Source organism: Chionomys nivalis, chromosome 8 (genome assembly GCF_950005125.1).
Source record: "Chionomys nivalis chromosome 8, mChiNiv1.1, whole genome shotgun sequence".
NCBI classification, from domain to species: domain Eukaryota; kingdom Metazoa; phylum Chordata; class Mammalia; order Rodentia; family Cricetidae; genus Chionomys; species Chionomys nivalis.
Window position 1 is genome coordinate 34723724 of NC_080093.1, and position 12975 is coordinate 34736698.

A 12975-nucleotide genomic window follows, 5' to 3' on the forward strand; every position below is an offset into this window, starting at 1 on the left:
TCTTGTTGGGAGTAGGTGTGGCCTTGTTAAAGGAAGTGTGTGACAGGAGATGAGTTTTGAAGTTCCAAAAGCCCACAGCTGGCCCAGTCTCACTCTCTTTGCCTCTCTCTCTGCCTATGGGTCAGTATGTAGAACAGTCAGCTACTTCTCCAGTACCATGTCAGCCTGCATGCCACCATGACTCCCACCGTGATGATAATAGACTGACCTCTGAAACTGTAAGTGACTCCCCAACAAAATGCTTTCTTTTATGAAAGCTGTCTTGGTCATGATGTCACTTCATAGAACACTGACCAAGATGCTGGAGAGTTCTGTGTTGCATGAGTCAGTCGAAGAAAGAAGTCGTCTCAAGATGAATTTGCAGGCCTGTGTGGCAGCAGGGAGGTCCAGCCTCTGACGGGCTGAACCTAGAACAGCTGTACAAAGGCGCATTTCTTGATTTGTTACACAAAGTTGTGTTTCGGATAAAGCATTTCCTCTCACCAAGGTTCCTAATCTAATCTATATGTCTCTCTAAAGGAAAGTGTCACGTGCCCTGCCACTTTAGTCCATATTGTGTACATGTGCAGTAGGCAGTGATCCAAGACCTTCAGCTGTGCCAGAAGCATTCTGTGACCATAACCATGCCAAGGCTGTAATGCCCCCGAGAAAGCAACTCTGCACATCGTGCATTTCCCACTGGGAAGACCCAACACAGTAACGACAAGAATTAGCGCCGTCACAGAATGTCAGAAGTTATAAAGGAAGAAATCGTGGTGGTTCTCTGGGAGCTGAATTCCGGGTTCTAACCGCCTAGAAATAGTTTGGCCTCCTAGTGTTCCGAAGGGATTAAGTTCCTCCTCTGCTCCTCCCCTCCCCCACACCGCGCCGGTCCACCCCTGTGCTGTTCGTCATTGGAAGAAGGCGGTGCTCAGCATTTGGGACTGGAACCGGGCCTTTGGCTGCTCAAACTGTTCATTTCATTTGCTGAATGCTCTACTGTTTGCCAGGCAATAGCGGGAGGGCATATTCTAGGACTGGGGTTTTCTCTTGATCTCTTATAGTCAAACTTAACTGTGAGCAGAGGTGTGGTGGTAACACATGGACTTTCAAAACGGCTACCACCGCTATTTCACCTTAACGGATTCTCTGCACTCCCTGCCCTTTCTCCCTTTGCTCAGGTTAGGCTAGCGAGCTAGTGCAACTACAAATCCTTAGCAGGCAGCCCTCCTTCCAAAGTCTGTGCGGACTGTCACTCTCAATGCATCCTGGGAAATGTAATTTAACCAGCAATCAGAAGCCGGAATCAGGTTACTAACAGGGAAGAAACCCCACCTTTCATTGGCTCCTCCTTCTCTATGACCCCTCCTAGGTTGCTTAGGAGACGAGAGACACAGAATCTTGGTCCTTGTTACGCAGAATTGTACCAGTGCTGAGGGAAGTTCAGTCTGCTCTCAACTTGGGCGCAGGTATGGGGACCTTCAAGAGCACCTGTCAGGATTGTTTCGACCGTAAAGAGCAGTGGTATGAGATTGGACCCACGGACTTGCTGGAACGCAAAGGCTCCCTAACCCTCCGCTCTCATCACAAGAAATACTCGAAGCCAGTGCTGGTGTATTCCTGGTGAGCCAAACATTCGCCTCTGTCCAGGGGTCCTAGGGAGGGAGGAGAGAAGGAGGTGGACGAAAAGTAACAGAGAAACAGGAAGCAATAGGGGAGAAGAGAGAATGGGAAAGAGGAGAAGAATATCAAAGAACAGGAGTGTGAAGAGATAAGAAAGATGAACAAGAGAAAAGTGGCACAGAGAAGGGCGGGGAAACAGACCTTCCACGGAACAGTGACCATACCAAAGCGAGCTAGAACCCTCCAGGACTGCTCCCCAGCACACACCAGGACCTGCCCCAGTCAGTACTTTGGCTAAGAGAGAGTTTAGTTGTCTGTCTACACAGTGGAAAGGAATGAGAGTCATTTAATAGGCTTGAAAATCACCCCCTTGACCCAGTGCTTATGTGTAAAGGGAAGTCCTATTAGGAAGTCAGGCCCACTGGCAAGAGGCAAAGGTTCCTGCAAGGACCTGTGCGGCCAGTGCTTGAGGAGGTGGACATAATTGAGAGCAGCCCCTTAGCAACCCACAGGTTATCATTCATGAAGACACTTCCAGCCAGAGGTAGCAACGTTTAGTCTTTTCTTGGGTTAGGCTACTGTAATTTGGCATATACAGTGCTTTTCTCTTTTACTTACTTGATTACACTTAGTTCACATAAAGATACAGGGTTGTGTGTTCTCCTGGAAAACTGAAAGGCCTGGAGAACTTCCCTTTAAGTCCATCGTCCTCTGAAGATGGGGCTCTCAAGACTCCAAGCATTTGACCTTCTTCTGTGCTTTGGGAATTATGCACAGACTAATGCATTTCTGTCTCTGTCTCTCTTTCTCCTCTCTCATTAAAGTGCCCAATAGCTACAATGTCAGCCCTGGAGAAAGGTGGGTATGTTCTCTGGGGGGGGGAGTGGGAGTTTGAATGTAATTGTCCCCCATAGGGAGTGGCACTAGTAGCTGTGGCTTTCCTGTAGTAGAGTAGGAAGTGTGTCACTGTCGGGGGGGGGGGGCTTTGAGGACTCATTTGCTCAAGCTTCACTCAGGGTGACACTCAGTTGACTTTCTGTTGCCTATAAGATATAAAACTCTCAGCTACCTCTTCAGCATCATGTCTGCCGGCATGCCACCATGTCCCACCATGTCCCACCATGTCCCACCATGTCCCACCATGATGATAACAGACTGAACCTCTGAACTATCCATTCACAGTAATTGAACCCTAAGATGGGGCGCTGAGTCAAGTCTCTTACAGTAATTACTTTTGGGATATTTGTAATATTGGGGGGAAGTGGGAAGACAGACATGGAAAGGGGTCACAGGTACTGTCGACTTGATGCTTTTGTCTTTGAAGAGAGATGAATGGTTTTGACTCTAGGCCTGGGTGGACACAACCATTTCCGCACTGTTTGCGACACCTGCCATTTCTGTTCTGCAGACCCTTTGAAGGCCTGTCTACTCACTACGTTTCCAAAGCCCACTCCTTCTTCTTTTATTTCTCATTCCAAACTATACTTTCTGCCTGCACGAAACGCAGCGTGAGAGATTCTATAGGCACAAAATTCAAAGCTACCCAGGGAAACAGTCTCTTTTTCAAAAATAGTTTCTTATGGAAACAGACTTCTTCACCTTGGTAGCGTTCTTGCTTATGGCAGGGGTGGAGTCCTAAGTATTGTCTTTTGGCTTTGCACATATCCTACTTCATGACCCTTAAGCAAAACACTTAACTCTTCCATGGACCTGTTATACCACGAGGATTTGGATCATAATAGACATTGCTTCTGTAAGTTATTGATGAGAAAGGGCATCAAGACAGCACTTCCGCTCCTTTCTGCATTACTGTTGCCTTGAAGTTAGCTTGCAAGCAGCGTGGATATCAATAGCAGAGCAGAGATGTGAAAGGAATGGGGCCTGGTGAGAAAGAAGCCCGGGGAGGACTCTATGAATCCCAGCCATTCCTGAGCATGCATAGAGAATTCCTGTGTTCTCAAGGGAGAAGAATTAAAATCAGCTCAGCAAGTATGAATGTGTCATACACTTTGCTACATATCAGGATGCAGAAAGGGAGACAAAGATCATTGAGATAATTTTTGCAAAGCACTTTGTCCTCCTTAGGGTTTCTTTTGCTAAGAGGAAAAACCATGACCAACGAAACTTGGGGGAGGAAAGGGTTTATTTGGCTTACATTTCCACATTCTGTATCTCCATCACTGAAAGAAGTCAGGACAGGAACTCCAAAAGGGCAAGATCCTGGAGGCAGGAACTGATGTAGAGGCCACAGAGGAGTGCTCTTACTGAATCGCTCCTCATGGCTGCTCAGTCCTCTTTCTTGTAGAACCCAGGACCACCAGCCTAAGGATGGCACCACCCACAATGGACTGGACCCTCCCACAACAATCACTACTTAAGAAAATGCCCTACAGGCTTGTGTACAGCCTGATCTTAGGGAGGCGGTTCTCAATTGAGACTCCTTCCTCTCTGAGTATTATACCTTGTGTCAAGTTGACATAAAATTAGCCAGTACACACGTATGTCTAGAACAGAATAATCAACACTATGTATTATAGCACAAGAAAAAAATCCGTTAGATGAACTTGGGCTCTAGATTTTAATGACAGCCCTGTGGCTAGGTGACAAGTGATTTGATAGGTCCAGGACCAATTCCGCTATTGTAGAATAGTGGTTTTAGGATTGTTGTATGAGCATAGTAGGTGAAACATCCATTAATATTAAACCTGGCATACAGTTAGCATATATATATATATATATATATATATATATATGGACATTGTTGGTGTTCTCAATGGATATTACAGGCTAATGCAGGACTTCCTGTGTTTTTTTTGTGTGTGTATAAATTGACCTACTTGATGATGATTATTTATGAATCAGAATTGTACTCGAGACAGCCCTCTTGTTACGTTCACATGCGCAGAGAGGCCAAACGGTTCAGTGTTTTTTCCCAATGTGTATGTTCACAATTAAGGTGAAATAAGGCAAAAAGCTGCCTTCTTTTTCCTCTCACAGATGTCGGTCTTGTGGTCTGCTTTACGCTACCTTGTCTCTTTTGCATTTCTGTGCTTTTTGTTGATGTTATTGCTAGCATGCCCACAGATACCAGGATGAAGTGCTGCCTGGTGTCTCTAAGCATGAGGAGGCTGTGTATGATGGGTCTTTTAAAGAAAACATGTGTTAGACAAGTTTCGTTGGTGTGTAAGCTCTAGTGTTGACGGTGGCAAGTTCAATATTGATGAAGCACCCACATATATCAAATAAGATGCCTTTAAACAGGTGGACAAAGGGGCTTGGGATGTAAGTTAGTAGTAGAGTGCTTGTCTTGTAAGTGGGAGGCCCTAGCCTCCATCCTCAAGTCACAAGAAGACAAATAGGAACACATATAAAAAAGGCTATACATTGTGTCCAGGAGGCCACAGAAACCAGAGCCTGTTTTCTCTGTGAGAGATGCCTGAGTGTTTTGAGACCTCTTTAGAGCATGCACTATGAGACTCTTCTGTAAAAACTCAGAAAGTGTAGCATCTTCTGAAGCTGGCCACACCCTGCTGCCTTTTCACAAAACCAGCCTGTCATTTAATACCTATGTTAGCCAGGCAGCATAATGTTGAGTGTACACTTACGAATGAACAAGGTCAGCAAACCCAGGATTGTTAGCTTTTGATTGCCTCATTTTATGACACATTTAAACTTTCCTTAAACTATATTTAGTAGTGGTTTTTAAGTTCAATCATTAAACATCTAAGGTCTATGTTTACCTCTTTGGCGACCTCTCTCCATGAAGTTCCATCAGGTTCCTTTAATACTTGCAAGTACAAATGAAGTGTGTAACTGGGGGAAATTCTGATTAACTCTTCATTGCGGTTTAAACTCGGATTTTTCCTGCAGCTCTCTCTTTGGCATGTAATAGAAGTCTGTTTGACCTCACTGAACATATTGAAAATACCTGTATGGGAGATACGGTAAAGGATGGGAGCGGATGGGTACCTCTAGTCCATTGTTAGCCCATGACATTGCCCGAGAGCATCTCCTCGCAGCTAGAGTGCTCATAGATAGAGCCCCTCAGCCTTGTCCTAACCTGCTGTTTTTGAGTTAAGAAATGCCTTCTTTGGAAGTCACCTTTTCTCATTCCTTTCAGTAGATTTATGGAACCGTATCGTAAGATGTTTCCATTAGAAATTGTGAGCTGAGGGAAAATTAACTCCTGGAATCTCTTCCCACTCATTGGAAAAATAAGAAACTGAAGAAAATTATACTTACTTTTAATAAATTCTCTCATGTGAGATGAGTATGTTCATTCATTCATTCATTTTCTTCTGTTCCTTGGCCAAATTGACAATTTGTAACAAATGATAATAATTTAAGGGGAAAAAAATTCATCCAGATCTCCATGGAGACAGATCCTGCTTCCGTCTCCATGGCAATATCTAGTTTTAAGGGCTCAGATTAATTTTATGCATTTGTAATTTTAATTGTTTTTCTTTCTTACCTAAACCACAGACTAAACCACAGACTAAAGATCCTGAGAGTTATACTTTCCCCATGCCATGCCCCTACCTCATAATAGGAAGAAAATGAAAAAGGGGAGAAGGGGAACATCCTCGTTTTAAAGATTTTTTTTTTTTACCAAAGCTAATTTGGGTATAGATAATAAATTAGAGGTAACAGGAAAATTACTATTTCTCTGACACTCTGAGCCCTTTGTACCACTTCGTTCCTGGAGCACGGAGTACCTGTGTATGTAAGGCCCTGCCCTGAAGGCGGAGAGCCATTCCAAAGCACCAGGCCATGATTGTGTGCTTAAATAGAAAACAGAATGCCCCAGATTCCTTCATTTAATGTGCCACTCTTTTTGTGTTTAATCAGTGATGTCCATGGGTGTTGACCTGGAAGAGTTTAGAGTCCTCACAACACTCAGAGCCAAACCAGAGTTACATAAAGCTTCGCCGGCCAACAGTCTCCCACCGCTGCATTTCTGTAACACACGAGGATAAAAAGCAGAGAGAAAAAGCCCTTCCTAACCATGGGCTCCAGCTCGTGTGTCACTGAAACCCACAAGGGCCTCCTCTTCCACGGTGCCTCCAACTTTAAGACAGGTCCAACACCTCAAGAAGAAGCTTATTAACCTTTTCCATGCATGAAGTATATAATTCGAATTCTAGTAAGGAGACATTAAAGGGGCTTTTTGGTCACTGGTACAGACTGAGAAGATCAAGCTCTGGAACATGTGATAAGAACACAGTGAGCGATCACTACATGTTTAATACATAAATTAACAAAGTATTGTGAGACATTCACCTAATTAGACATGGGTTTAAGTCATTTGTAAGTCTTGATTAACCAGTCAGCGACTACATTGGTGTCTGGGACCCCAAGTGTAATCTGGACCCTCTTTCATGGTGAGCTTTAAGAACAAAAAGCACATCCCAGGTTGACACATTAGCAAGAAGAGTTAGCCAGAAGTGAGACTACAGAAGCCTAAAAGCAAGGTTAGCACATTTGGGGACTTTCTCAGAACTATGGACTTGGGTGGATTGGGTTTTAATTCATGTTTTGGCAAGTGTTGCTTCTTATGTGTTGTGTTCCCAGAACTGAATGGTACTTCCATCATGGTGCCAGTTGTGCTAAGGCCTGGGGGCCTGTTACAAAAGGAGCAGGTAGAGGGGAGACAGATGGAAACTCAAACAAGGAATGCTAGCGTTTTAGCATTTTTTTTTAAAAAAAACATGTTTTTATAACCCTATAGGGTTATATGTTTAAGTGTTTGCTTCCCAGAACTCTTTGGGAAGGATCAGAAAGTATAAACTTGTTGTGGGGTAGATTTTGAGGTTTCAAAAGGTCCAGTCTCGCTCTCATTGCTACGTACTTGTGGATAAGATTTATGTTCTCAGGCACTGCTCCCATGCCAAGCCTGTCTGTCTGCTGCCATACTCTCTACCACGATGGTCACATACTCACCTGCTGAAACTGTAAGCAAACCCCTAATCAATGCTTGCTTTTGCATGTTATCTAGGTCATGGTGTCTCTTCACAGCAATAGAAAAGCACCTGATACAAGCCATATATCATTGCTGTAACTTTTTATAACTCTTCCAAAACTCTTCTTTTGAAAAAACTTACCAGAATGTTCTCCTTCCTGAGATAAAGAATAGCAGCCAAACTTTCAATAAATCTGTCCTGCTTAGATCATTGTTGGAGTGTTAGCCTCCTGAGTCATCTAGTTTTGTAAGATCCCGAGGTAAGAGCTAGAGCAGAGCACAAACCCTTAATAAAATGAGTTGATCTTCCTAGTTAATCCAGTTCAATAGGATAAAACTGAAACATGTTGGTCACTTTCCATATAAGTGAATTTGGAAGAACATCACGCACCAAATTTCTGTGATGGTTAACTCTCTAATAATGATTAGATATAGAATCAGCTACAAAGCATGCCCTAGACTGGGCGTGGCTGTCAGGGCTTTTTCAGAGAGTTTTGAGGAAGGGGGAAAAGACAGATCCTGACTTTGAGCCATACCATTTTGTGGGTTGGGGATGGGATGGAATAAAAAGGAAGTGAGCAAAATGCTGGTATTCCTTCTGCTGTCTTCTGATTGTCACACTATGGCTAATTGTCCCGGTTCTTGTGGCCATGTCTTCCCCATCCTGCTGGATCATATCTTCCTAGTTATGGTGATCATGTCTTCTCCATCTTGCTGGACCATATCCTCCCAGTTCTTGTGACCATGTCTTCCAACTCTGCTGGACCGTATCTTTTTCATGGTAGATACCAAAATAAATGTTTCTGGCTTTAAGTTGATTTTTGTCCTGTCTTTTATCACATAGACAAATAAGTAATACAGTGGAGGAGAATTAAAAGATCAGGGGCTGAACTTGTTCCAGTCTCGGTTGCAATACCTGATACACCATCAGGGACTGTTGGATCCTAAGGAGATTTTGAGTTGAGATAAGGACAAGCACTTATACTGTAAAGAACTATTTTTATTTCTTATAAATGTTCTGATTATATCACATGTGCATTTATTATAATGTAGACTGAGGACATGGAAATGAATTAACTATCTAGAGGGTAGGAAAACATAAAATTTGCATACTGGTGGGTACGGTGGCACATGCCTGCAATCCCAGCACCTGGCATTCTGAGGCAGGAAGATCCTGTATGAGTTTGTCGTCATCTCTCTGGGCTACATACAGGGACAACTGGTTCAAAAAAGAAAGTGAAAATTTGCATATGATCCAGATGCATTTGATAAAATTTGTTTTCTACAATTGATCCTCATAACGTTTCAGTGGTTGGCTATTACAGAAGAATTTGAACATGCTGGTGAATGCTCATTTCTACCTTTCTAACTTTAAATGGCTTGTTTTCGGTTAAAATAGTCAATTTCAGAACAGGGCCCACTCTTCCTGGTCCTTCCTCCCCCACATTTTCCTTCCTTCCATTCCATTTGTGTGTGGCAAGGGAGGAGGGTTGGGTGACAGTTGGTGGTGGAGGTGGATTTGCCTTCCAGAACTGTGTAGCCATCCTTGTCCTTGTTCTCCCCATTCTTGTCCCACTCTTCTGCATGCTGCTGCTGGGTTTACTCTTTCCCGAAGACTTGGCATGTCTGCTTGCCATACATTCCCACGTGGCTCGTGCTGGTTCTGCAGATCCCCGTGTCGGGCTCACTCTTTCTGCCTCCACAGTCACTGGGGGGCTACTTTATCCCCCCACATGGTCACTGACAGCCTAGATCCCAAGTACACTGCATATGCTCTACTGTGTTGGCTCTTCTTATCACGGTCACCGTATGTGTGACCGAAGCAAACTAAGGATTTATTTCGTCTGTGGCTCAGTTTGCCATGATGGCGAAGGCATAGAGACTGCAGATGTGAGCTTGAGGCACAGCTTGCTTACTTTTGAGGAAGCCCACCCCACTGTCCTACAACCATCTACTTCCTGCAGTTCTGCTTTATCTAAAATATCCACAACCTCCTACAACTTCTCCAGCAGCTGGGGACCACCTGGTCAAGAACACAAGTCTGTGGGAGACATTTCACATTCAAGCTATAACACCTGATTAGCCCAGGCTAGCCCCATCCTGTTGGTCTACGTGTATCGAAGCCTTTCACTAAACTTCCACAGCGTTTCTCTTCGGAAGGCAAATTTTCAGGTTATGGTGCCTGGGAACTTCCAGCTTAAAGAAATTAGCTTTTATTACTCAACAATGCTGACTTTTAAGTGTCTCACTCAGGACTAAAATTCTTAATTTATTCTGTCAGAAGTTAATCAGCAATGCTTTATTGCTTATCATATTTCTGGGGGAAACAATCCTAATTCATCCCAAGGCAGATGTGGCTGCCTCTGATTTATCAGGAGAGGTTATTTTTTACAATTTTCATTTTTATTAATTTAAAAATAATCTTGTTTTACATATTAAATTAAAAGTATAATTCTAACATAGTATTGTGATATGGTATTTTAGAAGAAATGTACACAGTCAAAACAAAGAATAACATACAATAAAATATCAACAGGGACGATGGGATCACAAGTGAGTTTTCTTGGTGCTCGTCAAAATATACCAGTCTTTATACATAAGAAAAATGTGCTAGTGTGGTTAAGATCTTTCAAAGAATTATCAAGAGGTTTTAAAAATTAGATCTCTACAGTAAATGACTGTAGACTGAGGCTTCTCATTCATTTCCCAGCTGCCCAGACCTGAATAATCACAAAAACTTTATTAATTACAACACTGTTTGGCCTATTAGTTCAGGCTTCTTATTAACTAACTCTTACATCTTTTGTGTGTGTGTTTTATTTTATTTTACTTTTTTAATTTATTAGATTTTTTTTTTAAAAAAATACCAATCCAAATTCCCACTCCTTCCCCTCCTCCCATTCCCTCTGCACACCCTCCCACCCTACCGCCTCTAATCCTAAGAGAGGATAAGGCCCTTTGCTTTGTGGAAGGTCTGAGGCCCTCCCTACTACATCTAGGCTGAGCACAGTATCCATCCAAAGAGAATAGGATCCCCAAAAGTCAGTACAAGCAGTAGGGATAAATCCTGGTGTCACTGCCAGTGGCCCTGCAGTCTGCTCCAGCCACACAACTGTCAACCACATTCAGAGGGACTAGTTTGGTCCTATGCTTGTTCCTTCCCAGTCCAGCTGGAGTTGGTGAGCTCCCATTAGCTCAGGTAAACTGTTTCAGTGGATGAACACTTCATGGTCTTGACCTCTTTGCTCATATTCTCATTCCTTCTACTCTTCAACTGGACCTTGGGAGCTCAGTCCAGTGCTCTGATGTGGGACTCTGCCTCTGTTTCCATCTCTTGTTGGACGAAGAGTCTATGGTGATAATTAAGATAATTATCAGTCTGACTATAGGGCAAGGCCAGATTGGGCCCCCTCTCCTCTATTGCTTGGGGTCTTAGCTGGGGTCATTCTTGTGGATTCCTGGGAATTTCTCTAGAGCCAGGTTTCTTGCTAACCCCATAAAGGCTCCCTCAATCAAGATATCTCTTTCCTTGCTCTCATATCTGTCCTTCCTCCATCTCGACTATCCCATTACCTCAAGTTCTCCTCAACCCTCTCCTTCTCCCCTCTTCTTCCCCTTCTCCCCTTCCTTCTACCCCCTGCCCCCATGCTCCAAATTTTGTCAGACAATCTTGTCTGTTTCCAATTTCCAGGCGGGTCTATATATGTTTTTCTTTGGATTCACCTTATTTCTTAGCTTCTCTAGGATCATGAACTATAGGCTCAATATCCTTTGTTTATATCTAGTATCCACTTATGAGTGAGTACATACCATATTCATTTTTTTGGGGTCTGGGTTACCTCACTCAGGATAGTGTTTTCTAATTCCATCCATTGCATGCAAAATTCAAGATGTCATTGTTTTTTTATCACTGATTAGTACTCTAATGTGTAAATGTGCTTCACTTTCTTTATCCATTCTTTAGTTGAGGGGCATCTAGGTTGTTCCCAGGTTCTGGCTATTACAAATAATGCTGCTATGAGCATAGTTGAACAAACGCTTTTGTAGTATGATTGAGTATCTTTTGGGTGTATTCCCAAGAGTGGTACTGTCGGATCCTGAGGTAGGTTGATTCCCAATTTTCTGAGTAACTGCCATACTAATTTCCAAAGTGGTTGTTCAAGTTTGCATTCTGACCAGTGATGGATAAGTGTTCCCCTTACTCCACATCCTCTCCAGCATAAGCTATCATTAGTGTTTTTTATTTTAACCATTCTGACAGGTGTAAGATGGTATCTCAGAGTTGTTTTGATTTGCATTCCCTGGTAGCTAAGGAAGTTGAACATTTCCTTAAATATCTTTTGACCATCTGAAATTCTTCTGTTGAGAATTCTCCATTTAGTTCAGTACCCCATTTTTAAAATTGGGTTATTTAGAATTTTAATGTCTAATTTCTTGAATTCTTTATATATTTTTGAGATGAGTCATTTGTCTGATGTGGGGTTGGTGAAGATCTTTTCCCATTCACTAGGCTGCCATTTTGTCTTATTGACTGTGTCCTTTGCTTTACAGAGGCTTCTCAGTTTCAGGAGGTCCCATTTATTTATTGTTGCTCTTATTGTCTGTGCTACCAGGGTTATATTTAGAAAGTGGTCTCCTGTGCCCATACTACTTCCCACTTTCTTTTCTATCAGGTTCAGCATGGTCAGATTTATATTGAGGTCTTCAATCCATTGGACTTGAGTTTTGTGCATGGCAATAGATAAGGATCTATTCTCATGACATCCAGTTATGCCAGCACCATTTGTGGAAGATGCTTTCTTTTTTTCCATTGTATGATTTTAGCTTCTTTGTCAAAAATCAGGTGTTCATAGGTGTGTGGATTAATATCTGGGTCTTAATTCTATTCCATTGGCCAACATCTCTGTTTTTATGCCAATACCAAGCTGTTTTTAATTACTGTAGCTCTGTAATAGAGCTTGATGTCAGAGATGGTAATTCCTCTGGAAGTTTCTTTATTGTATAGGATTGTTTTGGCTATCCTGGGTTTTTTATTTTTCCAGATGAAGTTGATTATTGTTCTTTCAAGTCTGTGAAGAATTGTATTGGAATTTTGATGGAGATTGCATTGAATCTACAGATTGCTTTTGGTAGGATTGCCATGTTTACTATGTTGATCCTTCCTATCCAAGAGCATGGGAGATCTTTCCACTTTCTGTTATCTTCTTCAATTTCTTTCTTCAAATACTTAAAGTTCATGTCAAATAGGTCTTTCACTTCCTTGGTTAGTGTTACCCCAAGATGTTTTATGTTATTTTTGGCTATTGTGAAAGGTTATGTTTCTCTGATTTTTCTCTCAGCTTCTTTATCACTTGTGTATATATGGGTTACTGATTTTTTTGAGTTGATCTTGTACAGGAAAAGTTATTTTAAAG

The 12975-nt window shown here is 42.5% G+C and overlaps 1 protein-coding gene across 1 annotated transcript in view; it reads left to right on the top strand.

The window, feature by feature from the left end:
* The first annotated feature begins 1412 nt into the window (after positions 1–1412).
* Positions 1413–12975, top strand: part of Cfap95 (cilia and flagella associated protein 95) — an 86498-nt gene continuing 74935 nt past the window's right edge. Inside the window, exon 1 of the mRNA XM_057779424.1 lies at positions 1413–1602. Within this exon, the coding sequence (XP_057635407.1) occupies positions 1451–1602 (152 nt within the window). The 5' untranslated portion in view covers positions 1413–1450. The remainder of the gene's footprint in view (positions 1603–12975) is intronic.